Genomic DNA, 26,666 nt, shown 5'->3' with positions numbered 1-26,666 from the left:
TTAAAAATTCCAGGTTTGGGGGCATCCAGTCTGTGCAGAACTTCTTCTACTGACTCCAGCTTTGTCTCTCCTCTTTGCTTTTGTCTTCTGGCACATCCTGATGAAGCAAAATTCTACACTACACACCCACACTAGGTCCAAATGGTAGATAAGTTTAACATAATTCCTTTCAGCTCCATTTGTGTTGCAGTTTTGGCACCAAACGTGCACCTACACATTACTCTTTGTCTGCTACTGGCACAGCACCAGATTCTTCATGTGCCAGGAACAGTGGCAGCTGCTGCTTTTGCTAAAGCATAAGCCTCTTCCTGCTGGACAAGGAAGAGGAGAGTGCAAGATCTCTTAGGTTACCTCTTTTTTTATAGAAAAGGCATCACATTTCTCTCTTTCACAATACATTGCAGTCTCAAACATCTTTGGTGCTGATGTGTTCTGTGCAGGGTTGGAATTTTAGTGACCCTCAAACCTAAGAGTCCTATTTGCCTGCCTGAGCCCTATTTGCTTGCCTGTCTCCCAGCCTTCCTCAGTTCCTAGCTTCTTATTAATAGACTGCTCTGCAGTCTGGAGCCCTCTTTGGGATGAGCATAAGACAATACCTCTGGCACCACTCAGGGTTGTCGGGCTGAGAATTGTCCTTCCTGAGGAGGAACTGCTTGTTCTTGCAGTGCTTGCCCAGGAGTGGAGCTCTAAGCCACATTCTTGGTGCCAGATGACATTTTTGCCTGTCAAATATGATCCTATATGAGTCATAAAAACTTTTAGAAGAATTGCAGTTTTTTTGCCTTGAGAACTGCTTGATAGAGTCTTTGCCACAAAAAGCACCCTGAAGGTTTCTCTGGAGTAAGGGGAAAACCAAGGATTTTTCTCTCCAGAGGCAGTAAGGGCTCTGTGTTCTGAAGTGTAAATGCCAAAGAAGAAGGAAGAGCTAGATGCATAGTGGTAATAAGGGCACTGTGCACCCAGTGAGCTTTCAAATTGCTTATTTATGTGTGCAGTACCCTCCTAATAGACATCTCCTTCATCTCCTTGCTGTGTATATGCAGGGACAGTCTCTCTGCAGGCAAAAAAGTAAATGTGCAAGTCATCATGAACCTTTATAAATGAGCCCTTCTATAATGCTGTGACTGACAGGGCAGTATTATTTTTCTGATGGTTGTTGATGTCATGGAGTGGCAGTTGTTCACTGCTCTGTTATTTAACATTATAATTGAATAAAATAGCTTCCTGTTTTGTGCCTCCAACAAGAAGAGATGTTTACCCATGGAAAATTGTGAATTACTGAAATGTTTGTTTAATAATGAAATAAGATTTACAGCCTGGCTAATGCTGATTCCACTGTGTATGTGCATGTGTATATCAGATTTACTGTACTCTTGTTGACAAGGCTAAGGATCAGTTTTCTCTGTTCCTTTTTCTTTTCATAAACTCATGCAGTGAGTGATTGTATGAAGTAGCTCCTGTCCTATTCCTCCACCATTGAAAATAACAGTAAGGAATTTTTTGATAAGTATCACTGAAACTGATGGGCATTTCAGATTTAAATTCAATGCAGTGGGTTCCATAGCTGAATTCACAGACAATGCCCTCAGGAAAGCATATATGTCAGAAGGAGAAAAAGAATTGTTATTGTTACTGAGGTTAACTGAAGAGGATAATTAATATATGTTCTTGTGATGGACCAAACACAGTCTCACTGGGAATAAAAGGACTCAGCTCTGTGCACACCACCCTGCTCTGTCCTCTGGAAAGGCTCTTGCCCACCTCTTAATTCCTTTGCTTTGTTTCCTTGATACAGGACAGTGGAAACAGAAAGAGTGGCAGTAATTTATATTGAGGAGCAGAGAAGGGTGCTTGAGAGATTAATACAGGTTCCAAGAAAGGCTGGTTACTTGGAAGGAAAAAACATGTTGAGCATCAGCACATAACTAGAAGCCACATCCTGCTCAGGAAAATTGCTTTTGAAATTATTAAGGGCTCAGGAATCCACAGGAGGAAGAATTGTATATGGTTTTCTCTAAACATCTCCTAATAACTACTGATTAGGAGATAGGCTATTGGACTAAATGGATTTTTTATCTCACAAACTATGGCCATTCTTATGCTTTATGAAATGGGAAGGTCTGAGATCACCTTTGTACCTCCATTAATTCAACCCCTGTTCTATATAACAATGTGAAAGGGAATGGAGATGATGAATAGATAGGGTTGATTTGGACTGGCTTTTAAGTTATGTTCTGAACTTATGCTTCAAACATGACCTGTGATGGAAATGAAGCATAACCAAATACATAACTGTGACAAATTAGTATTAAACAGTCCTTGTGAAAAGTGGTGGGAGTGAAATGTGTCCTTGCCTTTTTATCAGTTCATTTAGAAAAGTCTCTATAATATTTTATACTACAGAAGTTTCTGTGAGTTAGCACTCTACATCACCTTTTGTCTGATTCATGGTATTCCTCTTCCAAAACAGCTGCTGTCTGTTGCCACCAAAAGAGTGGTTTTTTGGTTAATCCCCATTAGGAAGGTTGCTTTGGTGTTGTGGAATTGTGGAAGGAATTTAACTTAGTTTATAGTGTTTCTTTCTGCTGCATATTATTTTCATTAAAGTTGTATTTTAACATAGGAAAAAAACCCACATGCACTATTGAAGCCAAAAGGTTAAGGAGAACAGCATTGTAATTCAAAATTGGTGCCACTCTCTGGTCTGCAGTACTGCCTCTTGCATGTGATCATGTTCAAATGGATTGGATTGCTAAGGGTGTAAAGTGGTGTTTTTAAGGTCTGGGCTAGTGGTATCCAACCCAACAAGATTAAAGCAACCTTCATCATCCAGGATTTTGGTAGACAATCTTTAAGAGTGGGTGTTATGACAGCCTGCATTTGCACAGCAAGAAGTTTCAGTCTCACTCATCCCACTCAGCTCATTCACTTCCAATCTCCTCCTTTTAGAAGGAACAGTTACCCATCTTGCTGCTCTCAGAGATGCTCTGTCGACAAGCAGCCCACTCAAAATGTTCATTTAACCTGAGTGCCTGCTACCTCAGAGTTTGCAGGCATCAGTGTCTGTCTGCATGTGGGCCCTCCCCCATCTCTATTTCTTAGAGGACAATGAACCCAACAAGTGCCTTGTTCTTTTATGTGACTAATCAGACTCATTATTATCAGGAGTAGTTTTGGTTTGTAGGGTCCCCTCATGCAGTCAGACTGTCTCAAAATAGCCAAAGGTGTTGTAAGGTTAATTGCCTTTCCCTTGTTTTTGACTGGTTCCTAAGCAGGATATCTGCCCTTTAAGTGGAGCTGAAATTCCATGTGGCTGTATGATTGCAGGACTGTGCCACACTGCTGCTGTTAGAGCTGCAGCCCAGCCCTGTGCATTACTCTTAGTAAAATATGTTTCAGGTAGCTGAAATCTCAGCTGTATAAACTGTTAAAGCATGTTCTAAATCTTAATTGCATTCTCACCTGAGAGGTAATATGAGAGAGGGTCAGGATATATTCAGAGATTTGTCTTAATGTAGAATGGCTTCCTAGCTCGTTCTGTCTTACCTGCAATATGAGGAATATGAAGAATTCAGAGTGATTTAGAATATGAAACTGATAGCTAAGAGCTCCTTTAGAACATCTGGAGATTTTTCTCTCAAGGACACAAGTGGGAAAATATATTTATACCTTGGTTAGCGATTCACTTCAATGACACTTATATCAGAATTCAGATCTTAAATATGTGCTCTCAGAAAACAAGTGTTTGATGAACTTGTTATTCCAGCAAGATTTGGTGCACACTTCAACTTGCTTTCCTTAAGAAAGCACTCTTACTGAGAACAGTGTTGAGCATTTGACATATCTGGTGTGAAGACAGCTCTTTTGGGGTAGAACAACTGTATGTTAACTTGTAACCAAAGAATCTCTAATTCTAGCTATATATGTTGTTGGCCCATTCATAAATCTAGACATCATAGGGGAAAGTAGGAGAACATTCCTATAAATTAAGACCTAGTTTCCTGCTCTAAATGAGAGTGCCCTTAAAATACCAGCTGCCACTGATATCACCTTGCAGAATCTAAGATGTACTGGGAAATTGGGTTGGGGTGGAGATTTAGGCCATGATAATGTGAATGTCTGAGGCAGAGAATTGAAGTGAAGGATGCAATAGTTCCAAGCATCAAAACTCAGAGCATCTGTTTGCTTGGGCTTTCTTTGGCATTGTCTTTTCTTCCCCCATTTCCAAATTTCCTTCAAAAGCAGAGAGAAAAGCCAACACAGTGATGACTGCAATGAGCTTGGAAAGTTCACAGCGGGAATCTGGAATTCTCATGTCTTCAAAAATAAAGCTGGTGTCACTTTGTATCTTGCTGATCTCAGTGGGATCTGGAAGGAGGAACTGGAAGCTGTAATGCAATGTGATAAGACATTAACTTGAAGTCAAAAAAGTACTGTAGATCTTGTTTTGAGAATTAGAATCATGGAACTGTAGAACAGGATTCCACTAGAGCAGGTTGCCCAGGGCACCACCCAGTGTGCCCTTAATCTCTCCCAGAGATGGGGCATCTACAACTTCTTGTGGCAATTTTTTCCAGTACCTCAGTAAAGCGTTTCTTCCTAATATCGAATTTATACCTACTCTCCTTCAATTTAAAGCCACTACCCCTTGTTCTATTAATTACCTCTGACTTGAAGAATATTTGGACTAAAGGTATCCAAAGGGTGTTGTTCAGAGCAGAGCACAGGAACAGTGTGGAGCAGTGTGCAAGGTGAAAGAAGGAGGTGTTGGCACCGAGAGGTTTAAGAAATATTGATCCATGAGTCAGAAGTCTGTGCCTGAGCCTAGAGAGTGTCCTATGCTTCAGCAAGAATGTGGCTGCTGCCTGATCCAAAGATACTTTCCCTCTGCTTTTAGAATGTTTTACTTTTTAGAGGGGTGATGCTTTTTAATCCCTGGAAGAGGATCTCTGCATAGGTGAAGGAGGCCCCAGTTTGCTGTTTTCAGATATGAGTACATATTTTGTAGATAGACTCCCTTTTCAGGCTTAAGTAACAAAACCAGTTGTAAATTTACTTCCAGCCTTCCAGCATTCTTGGATAAAGGCTTGACAGCTGCACAGTTCCCAAAGACATGTCCTGCCCTGAGCAAGCAGCATTTGATGGCTGATTTTCTGTCATTGCTGATACTTGTGGATAAAAGCAGCTCCTGGGTGTGATGAAGATGGGAGCTCATCCCACAGCCTCTTTTATGACTGCCCTAATACCGAATGCAGGGCATGGGGTCCCTTTGCTCCCTCCCCCTTCTCAGCTCCAAGTGTCTGTGGCAGGCTTCTCTGGAAGCCTTTCCATATAATTCACCCTGCAGGGATGGTTCAGACAAGGGACAGGATTTGAAAATCTGCTGCTCTTGCCTCAGTGGAGTTTAATGCTGTGGGAAGGGAGGCTGGAGTGAGCCCAGAGAGGAATGCTGTGGTTTGCTGAGCCTCCTGTGTGTGGGAGGGCAGCTCTGCTGTGGTTTCATGGCTGATGCCCCTTGTGCACCAGGCTGGGGTGGACCTTGCCTCTGGAGTGGACCTTGCCTCAGGGGTGGACCTCATCTCTATGAATTCCCAATAAGGAGCAGGGACCAGTGGCCATAGCTGGACAAAGCCCCTTCTTCCCTGAGCTCTTCCCAAGCCACCGTGCCTCTGCCTCTGCTGGATGGAGGGGAAAATAATACTTGGTAAGAGAAGAGGCTTTTGGCATTATCAGTTCATTGTTGCTGAGGTGTTGTGATGGATGAAGGTGAGAAAACTATGAGCAAGCTGCTGGTCCCAGTGCGGTCTCTGCTTTAGGTGCAACTCCACTCAGCAGCTGCACCAGGCACTGAGAGGAGCTGAGGTCTCACCTCCTGCCCCTGGCAGAGGCAGTGGCCACTGGGGAATATGGTCTGAGGGCCAGGTCTCCATGGATCTGTTCTTGCCCCTTGGCATCCCTGTGATGGCCATGAGCGTTTGCAGTCCCTGCAGGCCCAGGAGCGGTCAGGAGGTGTTTGGGCTCTGGCTGTCTGTATCCAAGGATGAACATCACTTTCCTCTTCTGGGCAAGACCCTCTTGCCTTTTTCCCCAAACTCGGTCATTCCTGATGTGTTTTGTGCTTATGATACCTTCTGAGAAACTCTTGCTTTAAAGTAGCCTCATTCTTAGCAAAAATAGACAGCTGCCCAGGGAGGAGGAATGTACTAAACCTTGTAATCTGGTTACCTTGGTAACATCTGTGAGAAACTATTGCTAAACCACTTTCTATTTTTTCTTCATCTCCTTTATGGAAATATGTACTTCTGTTTACTTGACAAAAGTGCAATTTATACCATACCCATTGTGGCCATTCTCCTGACCATTATATTGACAAACAAATTCCCACCTCTAACAAGCAAGGTTAAATTACTGTAAGAACAGATATTTGACTTTATAGTAGCAACTGAGATTTGACATCAAGTAACTAAACTTTTGCAAAGAAAAGCAGAAATCTTATAAAACTTTTCTATTGTTTCAGAGTATTACAATGCTTGATCACATTTACTCAACATTGAGTGGTCATGTTTTAGAACAAACATGAGATTATTTTTTCTGCTCATTGTAACATTCTCACACATTTGTAAGGTTTAGTTGTCAACCATATGTCATACAGGGCAACAAAAAAAAAAATTAAAGCATTATTGCTAGGCAAAGCTAACAGCTGTGCTTGAGAATTGGCTGTTCCTGGATCTAGCTCTTAGCACAGCTCCCATCACCCCCATTCAGCCCTCTGTGTCCTGGTGGAGGTTCCTCTGCACTGCATGAGCTGGGACACTGGAGTGCCAGCACACTGAGGGAGCAGACTTGTGTGCTGCTGGGTAGGCAGTGCCCCCACCTTTTAGGTGACTCTTTGTATCCTCTGGTTCCTCACTTGTTGCTGTCTTTGCTGCTGACAGCAGGGAATTTTCTGAGCCCTTCAAAGGGAAGAGCATCCCTCACTCAGTGACCCATTCAGTAACTGATTTAATTAATTTGAAGCTAACTGTCACTTTTTAAACTGTTAATCAAGAAGCCAATTATCTGCTAACAGTCCTAAACACAACAGTAATCAAAGTGTTTCTCTGGTAAAAAATATCTGGATTTCTTTCTGTTATCTCAGAGCTTTTAAAATCAGTTGGAAGTGTGTCTATTTTCTTTTAAAAAAGTAAAGACCCTATATTAGAATTCCATTTTCTGTTTTGGAGTAATAAAACTGCTTATTTATTTCTGAGAGTATGTTAGAATTTTAGCCTTTTTTATATGTTATGGCCTTGAAGACAAAAGTCTCAGGGCATGATATAAGGTTTATTAAGGATAAATCCTGATCTTCTTATTCACTTACATAGCTGAAATCCTCAAGCAGATTGCTCTGTTACAAATTTGTTTGGTATACACATTTAAAAGTCTTATTCTAGGAGTGTTATGTCATTTATTGTGTATACATTGGTATTCCGAAGAGATAATGTAAAAGTGATACATACCAAAGCACAGTTGGTTGTTTTTTACTGTAGCCATTAGTTATACAGCTGTTTTGAACAACAAAAAATGGTCCTCAAATAAAATTTTTAAAATTGACTCTTAATTTGTATTGTTAAAAAATTCGATTTTTTTCCCCCAGCTTTACAAAACAAAGCGATTAAAAAAAAATATGTTCATACTACATGCCCAGTCCTGTATATATTTATGGCATAAAAATGTTTTTGGAGTGCAGAAAGTAAGAGAATTATGTATGATAACTTGTCTCTGGCTTTTCTAATTCAATTGAATTAGATTACTACCCATTTACCCACTATTTTCTTCTCTTTTAAAATCTCATCTGAGAGTGGTGAATAGTTGTTTTTTACTGTAATAATGATGGTGAGTCAACAATTTGATTAATCATGTAGTTAAAGCGTGAGTATTTCTGAGCACAACTGTTAAAGGATGTGTCCTGATGGGTTTTTTAAATTCCTCATGTGTATAAATGTGTTTGCTCCTTTTTCATAAAAGTTGTTTAGAAGGGCCTAAAAAAGATGGTGTATTAAGGTGCTAATATATGAAGGTCCATCTCATTCCATATGTCCAGTTTCAATCTGGATGCATTCCTGACTACTGACCTCCCAGTTTTGTTTCCAGCTTCATAGTCTGCAATAAGCAAATCCTTGTAGAGCCCTGGGCAGGTGTTTGCACCATGAGCAAAACCGTGTAAATTGCCAGCACAGAGGTGCTTTAGAGAACAAGAAGAGGGCATAGTGAGTGCCAAATTCTACTGCCATTTAATCCTTTGAAAAATAAAATGTTTTACTAAATAGCCTGTTGGCCAAAAGATTGTTTAGAAGTAAAGAAGGGCTGAGTGGTAAGACAGGTGGCAAATTCCAGTACTGACAAGATACACAAATCTGTAACTAAGTGAAGACACATATTAAAATCATACAATCTAACTGTAAAATCTTAAGGGTGACAATGACACATCCAGAGTTTCTGGAAGGAGTTTTCAGGCTTATAGTTTAGTCCACTATTTATCAATATTTTAAAGTATATTATAACACACAATGAATGAAAGAAGTGAATGGGCACCTGTACAAAATGAAGACAGGATCTTTATTTCAGGATTCAGCTTTTCTAGTGTAATCTCTGCTGCCAGCAGTGAACACATCAGATTTATTTACACTGTAGCTCTGCAAAAAGATATTTATGGATATGACAAGTGCTGTTCTGCATACTTAAAACCTGAGATTCAGATTTTCTCTCAGTACCATGTGCACCTCTGTTGATTTCAGAAATATGTGATAGTGCACTAATGAATGTGGTATAAGAATCTAAATAGATCCATAGCCATATGGACAGCCAGATTGATCAAGGCAGACTTTATCACTTTGTTCCTAAAAATCCTTTGTGATTATCCTTTATGTACACAGTGGTGCTAAAGTGTCAGCCCAGACAATTTCCCTTTACTTAATAATATTTTATGGATTTACTTAAAGCTTTTACTTGAAAACATGGAGGAGTGTGTTTGTGCTTTTACAGAAATTTACTGGTGCTAGTAATAGAAACAGCTTTCATTCTGTTTTGAAAAAAGCATTGTGAATACATAAATTATTTTTGAACTGGACAGAGATGATTATGTGGCATGTGACTGAAAATGTATCTTTTTTAATAGATGATTCAGCTGCAGAGAGTTTTAATGGCAATGAGACCGTGGGACACAGTTCCAATGCTTCAGGGGGAACACACTGCAGGGAGATGGCAGAAACCAACAGTAATGGCAAAACAAATCTGGAGCAGGATGAGCAGCCTCTGAACCTGAGTGACAGTCCCCTCTCTGCTCAGCTGACTTCAGAATACAGACTAGATGATCACAGCAGTAATGGAAAGAACAAATACAAGACTCTCCTAATTTCTGATCTCAAGATGGAACGGGAGGCAAGAGAAAATGGAAGCAAGGTAAGATGCTTCCACATGGTCCAGATATGAAGCATGTAGTTCAGAAAAGAAAAAGATCTGTGAGGCCAAACTAAAGGTTTTTCCCAGCTAAGCACTTAATGTGATGTGTCTAATGTCTATCAGATCATTACTTAAATGCCATACGTAGATTTGTATGCTCTGTTACACATATATGATGCATACGTACATTAAGTGTATGTGGATGTACATGGGTGAATATATATGTATAGGCAAACATATTGTGCTGACACACAGGCAAAAATGGTGTAGTTCTCCATCAGACATGAATTTTATCAGTCCATTTATTAAGAACTGTCTATATTACTGATTTGAAAAAAAAATAGTATGATACATATATATATATACATGTATAAGTATGGAGATATATATGTATGTATATTTACAGATGGCCATCTCACCACTTCTATTATGTATCTGTAGAATTTTCATGTTTTAAACTCAGCTGGCAACTAAGTACTCCACAGCCACTCTCTGACTCCCCTCTCCGCCTTGGTGGAGTCAGGAGAATGGAAGAAAGGTAAAACCTATGGGTTGAGATAAGAATAGTTTAACAATTGAAATAAAGTAAAGTATACTGCTGCTACTACTACTACTGATAATTGTAATGAAAAAGAATACAACAAAAAGGGAAAGAGGAATAAAATCCAAGAAATACAAGTGATGCACGATACAGTTGCTCACCACCCACTGACCAATGCCCAGTCAGTGTCTGAGCAGCATTTGACAGTTTCTGGCCACCCCCCACCCCTCCCTCCCCCCAGTTTATACACTGGACAATCCTCTCTGTGGTGCAGAATATCCCTTTGGCCAGTTCAGGACAGTTGTCCTTGGCTTGCTCCGTTCCAGCCATTTGTGCACCTGCTCACCAGCAGAGCCTGGGAAATTGAAAAATCATTAACTTGGGGTAAGCACTGCTTAGCATCAGCTAAAACATCAGTATGATATCAATATTATTCTCATACTTAATCCAAAACACAACACTATATCAGCTACCAGGAAGAAAATGAACTCACCAAAACCTGGACAAGAATTAATCCATATGAATGTTAAGTGTGTATGGCCAAGAGAATTCCTACCAGTGAATTATCAACATCTGAAAGGAACTGATTTGGTTTCTTCATGATTGTGTTATGCAGGCACCTAACCTGAATTAAAACTGACAAGTTTGCTTTAAGAAGCTGTAATCCCCTGAGGGCTTTTCGCTGTCGTTTCTATTATGTGGGTAAGGAGAAGCAAGGGTGTTATTCTGTAGATAAAGACAGATCTCACAGATTAAGTTAGCTAGCTATCTATGATGGTTTTTCATGAGGGCCTACAGTAGGGAAGGTGAAGAAATGGCATATGTCATAGAATTTACCCATTGATCTTACTGGTCACAAGTTCCTTTTTTTTTTTTTAATTAGTATCTGATGACCAACTGGCTTACCACTTTTACAGCAGCAATAATAGGATGTGAATCCTGAATCCAAAGACTATTAATGCTACTCACTGGCTTTTAGTAGCCTGACAACATAGATATACCTTGAATGGGCACATTTTTTTATGGGGCTTCAAAACAGGAGTGTTAAAATCCTTAAGCATACTTAGAAAGGGAAAATACATGAGTGATATCTAGAGAACAACATTTAATCATACTAAGGTTTTATCACCTATCTTCATTGCCTGTGGAGTAAAAATAAAACTTGTAATGATTTTGTAACTTTAGTGTCTAAGTTTTAGTGGGTAGAACAAAGGGAGACTAAATGGGAGATTATTAGTCTTTCTCATGGCCATTAAGCAAACCATGGATCCCAACACCTTCTCCATGAAATCTTTATGAAAAACTATTTATCTGTATGGAATACTTTTTTTCTCACAAACTTGCCTTCTATGGAAAGTGTTCTGAGACGCTGTAGTCTCTTGCCTGTGTATGAGCCCCAGTGCTGGATTTACTCAGTCCTTTGAGTTGCACAGTGGGTCCCAAATTGGCTGATATGAACAGTATCATCTTTTGCTTCAGGGCAGATTGTTCTAATGAACCTTTTATAGGCTCATCACCCAAATATTGACAGACACACAGGCTCTTTTGCCTGAGGTAGGTTGTTGCTTGTGCCACCACTCTTGCAAATACACAAATAAGCTTGGCAAAGATGGGGAGGAGTCTTAATGTGGACACTCATTTATAGCTAAGACAAGAACATAGCCTAATGTTCACTTTCCAATTTGAATCAGCTCCAACTCAGATACAAGAAAAATGTATAAAAAGTGTTAAAAATCTATAATGAATTTAGATGACAATCAAAGCCATCTCATTCTTTACAAATTTTGAGGCCAGAATCATCCCCCACATCAATACATTCTTTCACACTCGCTGTCATCCTGCCCACTCTATATTGACAGCAATATGCAGATTTGTCTCCTCTTTTTGTCCTAGTGAAACTCATGTTGATGCTTAGAGTTCATTTAAGTATATGATTAATTAGATATGCAGTAAAGATTATTAAATATAGAGTAAAGACTTCAGGAAGAACACAATCCCGGGATAAACAAAATTTGTTAGAGATTTGTAAGATGAGTTACTGAAGAAAATATCTAATTTCTAAATATATTTGAATTAATGGGCTAGTACTGGAGGAAAAAATACATTATGCTTCCTCCAACTTCCTCAATGTCCCATTTAACCTGCACAAGATGGTATTCTCTTGGGAGTCCAGACTGGGAAACTCAGGGGCAAAGGAATGGAGCTAGGAGGATCTCTTGGGTGATGTGTTCTGATAGATAATTTTGTATCTGCTGCAGAATTTTGATCAGAAGAAGCTGTTGAGATAAAAATGGTAGTTTTTCCATCATATTTGCTTTGAAAACATGAGAGCTAAAAGGGAAATATTTATTGAAAATGGTTATTTCTTTGTGGAAGTTAAATTTTCAGAATATTCATCCTGTCCATACCTATTTTGCTATAGGGAAAGTTTGAAAATTGTGGTATTATTCTGCAAAAAATCTTGGTTGTCAAAACAGAGATACTTAAGATTTTCCTATTAACATACCTATGGACACAGAGGACATAATTAGTGATTTTTAAGAAATGTAGGGTTTGGTTTTTTTCTTGCCTGAAAAAACCTTAGATAAATAACTGGAGATTAGATAACCCTATGAACAACTACAGTATGTTATTTAAAGAATTCTTGGTTCAGTTACTTCAGAATATGGCTTTTAAAACTGTTTTTAGTAGCACTCTTTAAACAAGTATGACATTTCAGTGGACAGTGTTACTTTGAATCCTCAGTTCAGGCAGTGAGTATGTGTGGTACTCTCTTCTTTTTACAAAAAGATCATGACCTGAGTGCAGTGGAGGGAGTTGCCAAATTGTAACAGCCTTAAAATCTGATCCAAAATGTTTTACTATTTACTGAAAATTTGTTTTGCAAGGACAAAATGGGTTTTCCTAGTGCTTAATGCATATATGTACACGTAAGTATGTATATACGTTTTACATATATATATATACACTTTTATTGAGCTTCTATTAGGAAACAGACCCTCCAGTAAGACCTAGTTGTTCACAGCAGCAGAAATTTCTACAACCATTTAGGGCTAAATTGAAGTTTGTGAAATTTTGCATAGCTGAAAAAATACATACCTAAGTTTAACTTAACTGGTCTGGATCTTTGTACTAGAAAACACTTATAAAGTATTCATCAGCAAATGCTCTGCAAATGTGGTTGTATGAATTCAAATAGTTACATGCACATATAAATTATTTTAGATCATTACTTATGTGTGAGACTGCTGGGTTTTTGTATGACTGTGGTGAAGTCTCTGTAGCACTGAGTTTTTTTATTGCTGATTGTTTTGTTGTTGCTACTTTCTGTACCATATATTTTATTTTAAAAAGTTATTATATAGCTTCTTCTTCATTATTTATTTCATTAAATCCAGCAAGCCTACTCTTTTGAATGATTTTTGTCTCTTTTGCATTTGGATAACAATGTTATTTTAATATAGTATGGGAAAACAGGCTCTTGAGCTCACCAGTCATACTTACATTGTGCCATTATTTTACCTGGATGAATAAATGGTTTGTTATGTCTGTGTTGCAAGGGGCACTCCGAATATGCAAAAACTTCTTTGAGGGATTTTCCAGATAGAAATATATGCTACTGATAATAAATGCCTAGGAGAGGCATTAAAATGAGGTAACAAGGACAACACATGGGCCCATTTTGTCCAGATACATACTAATTGCAAACAGTTTGCTTTTTTTTCTTTCTACAAGATGAAATTTCTGGTAGAAAGTTGGACACCTTGAGTCCCTCTGGATGTATGGTAGGCTAAGTTAATATGCATTATGTTTAGCTAAAGTGTGCAATTGGCTTCTTGAAGAATTGCACAAGATAAGGAATGTTTCTTTTAAGTCTGGAAAGTAAAACATAGTTTTAAATGAGAGAACAGTAAATAATGATTGCTGCATACCATGACCTTTAATTATAATACTGCATTCTAATGTACATGTCATTATAGCTACAGTTGTTCACCATGAGGCAGAGTTTTCATGCAGTCTCTAAAACTAAAATCTTTCTGTCTCTCCTTTGATGCTGGGCTTTTGAAGTGTTTCTCAACCTTTTTTCTACAGCTTGATGTAAAGAACAGTGTTATTGTCATGGGCCATTGCTGGGGGCTGTTTGCCTCCAGCAATTGCAACTTCAAACGCTTACACATTACTGTTGCAATCAATGTATCCACACTCTGGCAGGTTAGCCCGGCACTGTCTGCTTTAAACACAGGCCCTGCCCCAGGAAGGTGTTTAAAGGCTGTAACCTTGTATAGCATCTGAAAGCCAGAGCATGTATGAGGTCCTGGGTGAAGTTTGAAGCTCCTGCACCATACTATGGTTAAAATTTAGTCATCTTCAGTGATTAGTCCAGCTGTAGCATCTTGTAACATCTGTTTTGATGGAGCTCATCATTACCAAGGGAAACCAGGCATGACTGTCCAAGCAGCCTCACCTGTGTATGCAATTATACTGATAAGCCTGTGGTCATCTGTGGTGAATCCTTCTGGTTTCCAAAAGTGCACGTGAATTTAGCCACAGATAGACACCCCCTATGTGGAGCAAGGCAGAGTCTCAATGTATTTGTATTTCTTCCTCACTCTCTTTCCTTTTAAAAGATGTGATTGCATCTTAGCAAAAGGTGGAAGGTCATTCCTTAAATCCAGTGAACATCATGGCATCTGACATTGTGTTTCTGAGGCAATGGAGTCACTGCCTGCCTAGTTCCCTGTGTTTCTGTCTGTGGGTTTCCTTGGGGAAATGGCCATGGTCAGAAAATAAGAGAGCATATGGCTTTTTCTAAAGCAAGTGGAATCCTTAGGAATTGCAGTGCACTTTTTATTGTGGCTGATAGAGGCCTATCAAGAAACTTATGAAGTAATTTATTTTTTAAAATAGATGATAAAATGTTAAACAGGTATGCAGCTACTTGAAGCAGGAGTTAAAATCAAGACTTTGGGAATTTGCATGTTATTAAGAACAGTGTTGGAGATGTTTTGGGTTTTTTTCCTTTTTTTTTTTCCTTAATTTTTTTTTCTTTCATCATCATTGATTATTTATATTCAAGTGGAATAGACAAGTTTCAGCTAAATGGGAGCATTGTGCTGTGGTTCTTATATGAGATGGTTACCTCAGCTCTAAGCAGGAGGGAAGGTGGAAAGGGCAAGATAGAAGTGCCTCCTCCTCTTTTGAGGATACCACTAAACTCTGTGTGTTGGCTTTTTAGTACAAAGAAAATACCCTTTTCCCCATCTAGTTTATTTTGCTAAATATCCAAGTTAAGATAATTTAGCTGGATTGAGAGTTTAGCCTGTCAGAAAGGATCTTTTGATTCTAACTCATCTCTCCTCAGAACTTTTCATTGTCTCCCTTGCTTGAAGCTGGATCTCACTACCTAGGTATGGCATAAGAAGAAATTAGACTTTTTTTGGTTTTGTTTGTTCTAACTGGTATATTTTATTTCATTTCCATGGTCAGACAGAAAGTGTTCAAGCAATGCCATATTTTACTGACTGCTGTTTTGTTTATGGAAGTATCTTAAGACTCTGCAGTCCAGGGATTTGGCAGCTTTATTTTATGGCTTAATTGTTAGGACTAGAAAGAGGCTTAGCATGAAATACTGTTTGCTACTGTCATAATAACTTATGAAGAGTGAAGCAAAGTCTCATGAAAGGTTTAGAACATGTTACTGCAAGTAGTGGCATACTAGATTTTGACAAAACAACAGGCAAAGCCAGCATTATAAACATTCTGGAGCAATGAGATACCATCATGAAATGAGTCTGCAGCTCCACTATGGTCTAGTCTGCTTTCACCATTCCAATCATAGCACTGAGGAGAGGATGATGACATATTCCAGCTTTGCCTTAATTGCTACCCAATCATTTGTTCCATCACTGCTGCTTTACACTGAATCTGTGGAAATAGTTTGTACTAGATTTAAAATTAAAGATGATTAAAGAAGTAAACTGAAGGCAGATTCCATCCCTGCCAACATCATGTGTTGGTCATACGAGGCCACATCTTTATTCTTGCATCTCACAACTTCGGTGTGTGAAGGCAGGCTCAAGGGCTCTGTTGAAGTATGTATCTTCTTTCTCTGCTATGCTCAAGTCTGTGCAAAGGTAACTGGCATGCCAGTGCTTTTCTCTTCTTGGGAGATGGATACACTATAATAGAAGATAAGCCTGTTCTCCTGTGCATGGAGAACTTCAATGAAAGGAGAACAAAAGTGTATGCAAGCAGTTTTGTGACTTCCTAATTTTTTTTGCCCACTTACCTACAAATTAGCCTGTTTTTTTTTTTCTCTTTCCCAATAAATTTCTGCTTCATGCATAGGGTTTTTAGAAATTGCTCTCATAAAGTCTGAGTCCTTTATGTTTTACTCTATCATTTTATCTGGCACCTTGATTTTACTCTTCCCTACTTTTAGAAAACAAACAAACTGAGAAAATCACAGTTTTCTGACTCTAAAAGTCAATTTATTTGTTGTTTGGATAAAGAATGTTTGTTCTATGAAGAAAAAAAAAAAAGTTCTTTTTTTCCTGCTCTATTGTAGGAAGTTGTTAGAGGGCACTGAGAAGCTTTAGTACCAAAAAACATTTGATGTTAGTTTAGTGGTTTAATAAGCGCTGTTCAAGTGTAACAACTACAGTTTTACAGAGCACTGTTTTTTTCAGGCTTGAATCTTCTGATTTTGGGGGTTACCCATAATAAATGGCTAAATATGTCATTGTTTTGAAGAGCATGTTTTTCATGCTACTGCAGCTGCATGGAAAAAAAAAAATCAGTGTTATCTTTGTCAGAAAATATGAATTCTGTAGCATTCTCTAACAGTCACATTCATCAAAGTCCTTTGTCTGATACCATCAGTTCTGTGTCTAATTCTTCCCATTGGAAGTACATTTAGTAGCAGGTTTTCATGTTCACTCAAAGCTCTTGAAAGTGAAATTGATTTCCTGCAGGGCATTCATTACAATGATGTAACTCCAGGTCAATTAAATGGAAACTGATGATGCCACTCCAGATTTACATACCTGTAATGGAGAACACAATCTGGCTCCATATGTGTATGAAATCCCAGCTAATGTAAAGCTGGCATGGAAGAGAATAAGTTTTGATGCAACCTTAAGAAATTTTCTCAGAGGTTTCTTTTTAAAGGAGGAAGAGCACATGGGTGAAGTAGCAGAAAGTGGTGCTCTTGATTCCAGATTGAATGTGTGTTACTCACAGATCCAACTGTCTATCCTCATACACTTTTACCTTTGGAGTCTCTCATCACTCGTATCAAACAAGAAGCTCTTGTACGTGAAGGAGATGCAGGACTTTGTGCAACCTGCTTTTAGAGGCTGGACATCTGTTCAGACAAGCCAGAAAGCTATCAAGTGCCTCTGCAATCAAAGAGGTAAGGTCTGAAACTGCTTCCCTCCCTGTTTACAGCCAAGAACGTTTTATAACTTATCAGTCGGGGAACACATGTCTGTACCTTTCAGGCAAATTCTTGTTCACTTCATCTGAGATTTGTTCCTGATAGACACCTTCAAGGCTGAACCTTGTTACAATCCCTAACTCTTATTTTTTGGGGTTTTTTTGTTGTGGTTTGTTGTATTTTTTTTTTCCCCATTAGGAAGGAAATTGAATTTGTGATGAAGTCTTACCACATTAAACGATTTGCTGCTCCTTTTTCTTCTTCTATTATCACATATGCAGCTTCTCTGCCACCTAGAAAAAGACTGAGAGCAAATCTTGCTCTTGGAAGATTAAACACTATTTGATGGTAAATTGAGCAAGATATAATGGGGCAGCAATAATTGCTACCTATTGTGATTGTTTGGTCTTAATATTATTTACACTTAATGAACTGTCATTTTTTAATTTTTCAGATGCTGAGGATGAAGAGCTGGTCCTCAAAACTAATCTTTGATGAATGGCTTCCTATTTGGCTACTTTCTACACATTCAACTCCTTCAAAACTATATTGTTATTCAAGAAGTTGATAATCATGAATGTTACTCCTAATTTTTTCTTTCTGGTATTGAATTCTTTTCTGCATGCCAAGACAAGTCCTGAGAAAAGAGAGAAAAGAAGCCAAAGATTTTTCATCTTTAAAGACATTTCTAACAATATATTGATGAGATTTTAAAATAAATATAATTTTTATTAGTTGTCTTTCAGATATCTCATTTTTGTCTTGTTGAATGAATGCCTGTAGCCAAATGTCTTGCTGAAAGCTTGATACACTTTCAAGCTGTGCTTTTGTGTGCTCTCCATAGCAATTGCTGGGAATAATTAATTACATTAGAACACTGAATACTTTTTTTGGAGACTTATTCAAGCAGCTGGATTTGTTGGGTGATGTGAGAGAAGTGAATAGGTCAATTTTTTAGTAGAGGAAAGAGGGAAAGAAAGTAGAATCCAACTTTAAAACTATTTAACTAATTTGTTCTCTTTCATCTTTCTTTTTGTTGCTTGCTCTTTTTGCTTCAACTTTTCTGGTAATTCTCCTGCATCTACTTCTGAAGACTCATGGAACACCTATCTTAAATTTTGGTTTTTATGAAAAAAATAAAGATAACAGTATTACTTTACCAGAACATAGAACTGTGAGGAATTAACTTTAATTACTGAATCTAGCCCTCTGTAAAGGGGAACCTAGATGATAGACATTTGCTCCAAGAGGATATGCAAGAATTCGATTCACATTGTCTACAGAGTTCTGATTATTAACTTTCAGCCTTATAGAAAACAACAGTGGTGCATCTGTAATGTGCCACTGAAAACAGTGAGGAACTGGAATCATGGTTGATGTCCTAGATCCCTACAACAACAAGGGATTTGCTAGATGGATTTCCCAGATGGTCTCTAGCAGCATCTTATTCCCCTCAGAATGGGGAGTGAAAAAGAACAACTGCCAATAATCCTTATCAGTCTGCTTGAGGTTTTGGCTGCCATATGTTTCATCAAAACATCCTGCTTTGTATTTCATCTCTAACACTGACTGATTTTGAATACTTGAAAGAAGCAATTAAAAAACCAGCATCTACATTAGTTATTGAGGCAGGGAGGGGATAGTGGTGGAGGTAGGCATTGAAAGCTGTGAAATGTTTGTAATGTTTATTAAACACAGTCAAAAGACAGCAATCAAAAAATTTTGCAAAATGTGTGGTAAGAAATAAGACATTGATGGTTACAAATACTACAGAATGGTATTCTTGCGCAATCAGTAACAGATCCTGGAAACTGGTGTTTGAGAGCTGTGTAAACAGTCAACATTTGTGTTTCACTGGGAACTGATGAAAGGGTATAAAAATATACAGCCAAAGGTAGGAATCTGTAACTGATGTGAGTTTCCATTTCACCCATGTAAGTGTGGCATGCCATGAAACATTTTAATACTGGATGAATTCCATATGCATCTCTAGAGTTTTCCCTAAGCTGCTGCTTCTTGGAGCTTACAGTGTTTCTATGAAATACTGCAGCTGTTGCCTGGATCTTGGCGTGGTACAACTGAATATTTCCCATAGAGATGCTTCCTCTCATCAGCTGCTTTGGTCACAGTGTCATTCTCAGTGTCCCTTCACACCTATTCAGTCTGTGCTCTCCAACTCTTGTCATCATGAATATGCCATGAGCTACTCCCAGATCTGATGGGAAATCCTACATGCTGTTCTCTTCATATACATGCACACACACACATATATATATTCATATATTTTTTCCCTTTGTCTGATGAGAACCAGTCATATCCATTGGCCATGAACCAAAGTATGGAATCATACAGATGAACCAGGAGCATACAAAGAGCTCATGTTGTTAAGGCACCTGCAATACAAACATAAACTTTGTGTACAGGTGCTCTAGCAGACGAGAGTGCAACTGTTTTTCATGTGTGTTTTAATTAATATTGGGAATGAATATGAAATCTTGTATCTTGCTTCTGACTCCATTTTATATTTTGGTAGAGGTCATGGAGTAATGTCTTTCCTCCTCTTGTGTTTCCCATGGCATTTGGGAATTGTCTGACTCCATCAGGAAGATCCCTTTCAGAACTATTCAGAATTTCTTCCCTCTACCTTCTACTGTTGAGCTCCTGGGCTGCACCCTCTCAGGATTAATAAAAGAAAATCAGGGAAAGGTGAGTTGGTTTCCTTAGGGGTTACCATGAATGGCCCCAATATGATATATCCTCAGTCCACAACATTACACTGTGAGCTGTGTATTGGCTCTCAAAGGGACACATGGATATTCTTTGGGTCCTTTTACTTAATCAGAGATATATGTTTTTTTGGACCCCCTCTGAATGAATTTATCCTTGTCTCACTTTGTACAGTTAGTCATATGCTCTTAAAAAATCTTTTGCAGATGGAGCCCCGTGGGACTGGACCTGTTTCAAAAGCTGTATTAAATTACTAAAATAAAGGTTTTGAAAATTCCTGATTCCCTCAGTGTGTTTCTTAGTAAGAATAGCTGTATTTAGTGGAAAAGAAGTTAGATGAGTCTGTGGCATGTGTGCTATCTCACACCCTCTTGGCTCAGCTGGGAGAGAGATGGACACATGTAGGAATGACATACAGATATGTTTTGGAATATGCTACTTGTGTCAGTTTCAGCTTAAAGATAAGGTTGGTGCTTCTCTGTGCTTCATTAGAAGCTTTATAAAATCCACCTCTATTCATTCAACACCCTGCCTTCAGAAAACACATAATATACAGGTTTATGTAATATTGGAAAAAGATGTTGGGAGTTCCTAACAGATCTAAATGAGTGACAAAACACTGAGGAGGTGAAAAATTTGCTGCATAAAGATGGAATTACCTTATTAGGGATAAAGTAGCCATGACTTCATCCCAGATCTCAGTGGTTGTTGCTAATTAATAGGTTGTGGTCTCTGGAAGGCACATTTATCAAAAGACTCAGCAGGTAGAACTTCTTTTTATAGGTTAGGTTGGAATTAAGATAAAATATTTTTGTAATGATTGCAACAAACCATTCATATGAAACTAGTCCATCATTACACAAAAAATATCTATGTAAGGTAGGTGTTCATTTTATAAATATATGTACTAATGAATCTGAAAGTATATGAGGAATGATTGTGTCCTTTAGGAAAATGGTGACAACTATTCTCTTCTGTTCAAGAGCTGAGTGGTCATGTTCTATGGTTCTGTGAATTGGTAGGAGTCTCTTGAATGCTTAAAGAGCCAAAAAGGCTTTTAGCATCTCACATTGCCAGTTGCCTGGCCTAAGCTTTTGAGAAACCTGGCCTAAATATCTGTATTTCGTAATCTTAAGTACTTAGCCCTGCATACTTCTGGTTTGAGATACAAACTCCAGGACAATACTTATTTTTACTGCACTCACTATGCCAATTCAAGATCATTCTATTTAGTATAAGAGGTAAGTAATTTTAAGGCTATATCTAAGTTCTGTGGAGATAATTCTTTATCTTCTTTTTTTTTTTTTTTTTTTTTTTTAGTATTAAATTGCCAGGGAGTATGTAGTTTGCTTTTAGCCTGTTTCTCCATTCCTGTGTTTAGATTTTGATTTTACATGATTTTTCCATATTTAATGCTTACTTTATAGCAATGTTTACAGTACCTAAAACTTATATGTTGGGCTATTTACGTGAAATAGTAAACTAAAAAAGAATAGACTGTGTAAGTCTACTGTTAACTGTGAGATAGTAGAACTTTCCTCTCCATGTGGTGTAGGCAGTGGCAGTCTTGGCAGCATCTACAAAACTTTTGCTTCACTTTTTACCATTTTTTTTCCTAGTTGAAATTTTTGTCCTTGAAATATATAGGATACTGCTGTGTTAATTTTTACGTTTGTCATTTAACATCTATAATTTATATAGGTAATACAAATTTTAGGTTATTCTGTTTCTAATAAGATAATTCTGCATAATAACTTTATACAACATGAACAAGTTGTTTATATCTTCATCAATATTTTAATTGCCAGAGGTTCCTATATCTAAATTCCTTGGATTTACATAGCACGCTTGGGATTCTGCAGACATCAATAAAAATCAATCAGCTTAACATTACATTGGTCTTGTGAGGCAAACATGTCTACTGGTTGGTAAATACAGGCATGGCATAATTCCTTTCCCAAAGCAAATCAATCAATTTCTCCAGAAAAGCTGGAGAAGCCATTTGTTTCTTGTGTGTTATAGCTGAACATTAATCACAGTACGAATCCTTATCTTCAGACATTCCTGTTCAGTTAAGGTAAAGATGCAGAGTCAACTTCAACTGAGTAGCCATTAGAAAGTTTCCTCTGGTTTTATTAGCAGAGCTAAAATTCAAATCAGTGTTTTTAAATGTTTGTTTTAATTTGGGCTTTGTTGGAACCATGAGGAATACATTTTCACTGATGGTCTTGATAAATCTTTCCAGACCTCATATAAAAACATGTTTATGTATCCCCAAGAGAGCCTATGGACTAAATTATTAGTATTTCTGTGATTAAACCTTAACTAACCTAAAGTTGAATGCTTTACTTAGATTCAGTCATACAGCTTACTTGTATAGTGCATTTACTTATTGAACTGATTATGTAGCTCAGAGTGAGAGAACTGCAGGAGGAAGAGGTTGTAGAAGTGTTAGAATATTCCAATTTTCTGTAGCTATTTAGCAGTTGGGTTTTTTTCTTTTTAATTATGAAAAAAAGAGTCAAAGTAAAAATAATAGTTAAAATCACTGAAGCATGGGACCTCAAATCTGAGTTTTCAATTTATTGTATGAAATATGAGTATGTCTGTGCATCTGTGTGCCTGTATAAAGCAAATTTCTTCAATTCTTCCTTAAATGTTGCTTCTTACCACACAGTCTATTTCACAATGCTCTGTTTCATAAAGCTTGCTTGGCTGAGTGTTCTCCTGGTTGCTAAATCCTTCTGCTGCAGGTCAGAGGCAGGGTAAGGTGCAATAGCCTCCCCCTTCCCTCCTTCCTGCTTCTTTGAAAGGGCTTTGTCACCAGCACATAAATTTGCACTGCCATGCAGCCATTTTAGGGCTTCACTTCATCTGCCTGTTCCTCCCAATTGGCACAAATTACTTAATATTATTGCCCCCCATCTCCTGTGGTGTTGTGAACTCCAATTTAATCACCCTTACATGTTAATCCAAATCAACTATATCGTGCTTTGCTAAATAATTATTTATTGAGAGATTTAAGCTTGAAAAGTGGATCTACTCTGTATGGTGGTCTTCTCTTTATACAGGATTATCCCAACAGATGACCTCATGACTTTCAATACCTCTTCTTACGCTTCTGCTACAATATATGAAGACAACAGCTAATAGAGGAGTCAGAAAAGCTGCCCATTCAAAATTCAGTTCATGGTCTGAGTTTTATGTTACACCACCTTAGTTCAGTGACCTTTTCTTGTAATTGCTCATTTCAGAAAAAAACACCCAAACCACTCAGAAAGACAATTTATTGACTAGAACAAGTGGTGAGATTGGCAGGAATAGAAGATATTTCCTATTTGATCTTGTAAGCATTCATTACAGGTCACTGCTTTACCTTTCATAAAGTATCAGAGGGAGTAAAAATTTGGAAGCTGAGGAAAAAACATTATGCAGACTTGATGTAGCAAATGGTAGGGCAGGGCTGCTGGCAGCAGCAGGTCCCAACGACCAGCAGAGAAGCAGGAGGGGATGTGCAGGTCACAGCTCAGTGCAGGAAGGGCAGGGAGCAAGCCAGGAGCAGCCTGGGACATTCTTGGCCCCCACTTACTCATGGTATAGCTCAGCTTCAGTGGGGATCCTGGGAAGGGGCACACAGGTGGGGGTCTCAGGAGAAATGGCCAGAAAAAATAAAGTGCAATAATGCAAGGTCCTGATGAGGGTGTGGATTAATGACAGAAAGTGTAAGAGCTTTTTAAGTGGCATTGGTACAAAATGAAATGTTATCCTCAGAGCCCATTCCTCTCTCACAGGGGAGAACTTGTATTTACTCTGCAAGGACATATTTCCATGGGCTGTGCTCAGGCCACAGCTGGCTATCTTACAAAGTAGAGATGTTTTCTTTTGACTTTGGTGGAAAGGCAGATACAGACAAGCAAAAGGATGGCATTTAATTTCCAAAATTAATGGGCCTCACTAATCCTACCCTAAAGCCTTTCATCCTACCAGGAAAAAAAAAGCAGACAACATCTTACCTTGAATTAGTTAATTGAGGGCAGTGCAGTTTTCAGTGATTGGATCAAGTGAAGGACCAACCATTTTTCATGCGCAAAGTTAATGCGTAAATAGTGTTTCCAAGTAGCTCCAATTATTTAAAGCCTATGAAACATGATCTCTGAAAAACATAAGGCAGAAAGCTTAAATTTGGGTCCTATGATGTGTTGTGTATCTTTCTCCTTGACTTTTGAAAGGCTGAATGGTAAATAGGAAAATTTTTTTATTTCGGTTTATAAACCTGGGGGTTTGCAGTTTCAATAACAGCTGGGATCGTCCTAAAATTCATGGGGAACTTTGATTAAGCATGTAATACAGAATTTATTAGCAATTAAAAACTACTGGATGGTCCATTTGTCATCCATGTCTTAGAACAGGACCTTGAAAGGCAGTGCATTAAAAGAAATATGTGTATGCACTAACATTCTGTTCTTATATTATTTAACCTATTGGTCCCATAGGTTTATTTAATAGAAGCAGCTACTTGGAAAGTTAAATCTTTTAAAGAGTATCACCTTTCCAGAAGTTTTTTGTGAAAGTGATTTCATACTTTTAACAGGTTTTGTATAATCATCAATTTATATTTTTTGCTTTCAGTCAAGCTGTGAGGTTAAGTTATGTTAAATTAATAAAAAAATGATCTCCCATATTTTATTCAATGCTTTGAACTTCTTAATAATTCCAGTTGTACATATATCCAGAAAATTAATAGTATTAGAGCACATAATGCTGTGGAAGTGGCTAATAAATATGAGATTGTTCTCTGTATGGATACCTCCCACACACCCCTTTGAAATTCATTCTACCTAGAGCCATAATTTGCAAGGTATTTGTTAGATCTTTTCAAAATAGAGCTTTCCATAAAAATATATTTAGAATGCAAAGTGTTATTTAGAGATATATGTCAGACTGTTCCTGTTTTACTTATGTCCCAGGTAAAAAATGTTTTTTAAAATCTTGTCTGCCAGGAAAGTTTTATACAAAAAAAGTGCTGTTATGCTGTCCATATGGTGCATTTTATTCTATCAATGTGAGAAGTTGTTTGTTGCTATTTGTTGTCTTGTTGTTTTTCTGGGGTTTTTTTCCCAAAGGGGGTGCTTTATGCTCTGTCAGTTTTTCTGTCCCTGAATAACCTTTGAATCTAATTTAACAAAGGAGTAATCTTGACAATTTTGAGTTGCTATGAGCTGTGAAAATCTGCATTTGGCTCAGGTAGAAAGACTTGATTTCATGAGGGAATTGAAAAGCAAGCAAAAAGAGAGAGGCAGATACTGCTTGGGCAGTGAGTGATCTCCCAGCCCTCAACAACCCACAAAGTCCTGCCCTCTAAGAGTGAGAGAGACGTGGAGTGAAATGAAGAATGCATACTGGTGAGATTTGGGGATTTAGGACATACATCTTTAGGATGTCAGGTTTCTTCAGCTCTACTTTTTGAAGATAAACTGGTTTAAATATCATATAATGGATATCTCTGTGTAGGAATCAGTGAGTAGATATCAAAGCTACTCCTTTACAGGACTTGTAGAGGTAAGCTGTGACTGCCAGCACAAGTCATGTCTTTGTATTTTGTTTGTTTCCTATGGCACTGTTGAAAGCATATACTACATAGAAAAATTCAGTGGCTTGAACCCATATCATCATATTCATCTAAAAGCACTACTACTGGAGTTGCAAAATTTCTTGACAAAGCCAAAGAGATCATGTTTGCCAGGGAAAATCAGTTTCTAAATGCTTCCACTGCTTGTGTGTTACTTTTAATTAATGGCAAACAAAGCTATTAGCATCCTATGCCACATGTGAACACATCTTTGTGTTCCAATAGAGCCCTCCTACAGGTACACACTAGGAAAGAGGAACTTTACCTAAGTTATCCTTGCCTTTCTGTTTTTAAAATTAATTCCTGCTCAGGCATTAATAAAACCTGCTCAGGTTTTCTGATCCGTGACATGGCCGCACAACAGAGCAGAACCAACGCCAATTCCAGTGACGGTGGTGAGGGATGTTCACAGAAAACTCCTCTGTCCCTCAAATTCTGTGCCTCTTGTATTTAAGTTTAGTAAAATGCAACAGGTGAGAGTTACGTTCTATATTTCAGAAGGATCTCAGCCTGTAGATCACAGCACTGCGTGCCTTGAGCTCAGGTAGGGCTCTGTGAAAGAGGAGACTCATGAGTGCCCAGTGTAGGCAGTTGCACCATGAGAGGGGAGTCACTTTCTAAAAATAGATCTATACATGAGTTCCTTTAATTTTAAAAAAATTATTCTATTTTGGTTTCCTCTTTGTTCTTTAAATTTCGTTTGTGGAAGCTAAGGATACAATAGTAGTCACACAAAATAAGAAAACCAGTAGAAAGGGACAACAACCAATAAAACTTTAGTCCAGCTCAGATCCAGATTTAAATTTTTCAGCTAGTTCTCTTCATATGATAAGCTGACTTATCATAAGATCAAATCCCTTTTGCCTGAATTTAGTGGTAGGATGTGGAAG

At 38.1% G+C, this 26,666-nt stretch overlaps 1 protein-coding gene across 5 annotated transcripts in view; it reads left to right on the top strand.

Moving 5' to 3' along the window:
- NOL4 (nucleolar protein 4) overlaps positions 1-26,666 on the top strand; it is a 187,834-nt gene that overhangs the window by 98,598 nt on the left and 62,570 nt on the right. For all 5 annotated transcript variants that reach the window (XM_077185241.1, XM_054630333.2, XM_054630325.2 and 2 more), the window contains one exon: positions 9,158-9,441. In XM_077185241.1, the coding sequence (XP_077041356.1) occupies positions 9,158-9,441 (284 nt within the window). The remainder of the gene's footprint in view (positions 1-9,157; positions 9,442-26,666) is intronic.

The sequence above is a fragment of the Agelaius phoeniceus genome, chromosome 1 (genome assembly GCF_051311805.1).
Source record: "Agelaius phoeniceus isolate bAgePho1 chromosome 1, bAgePho1.hap1, whole genome shotgun sequence".
Classification (NCBI taxonomy): domain Eukaryota; kingdom Metazoa; phylum Chordata; class Aves; order Passeriformes; family Icteridae; genus Agelaius; species Agelaius phoeniceus.
The sequence above is the reverse complement of the archived record's forward strand: the minus strand, read 5'-3'. Positions and strand labels throughout refer to the sequence as shown.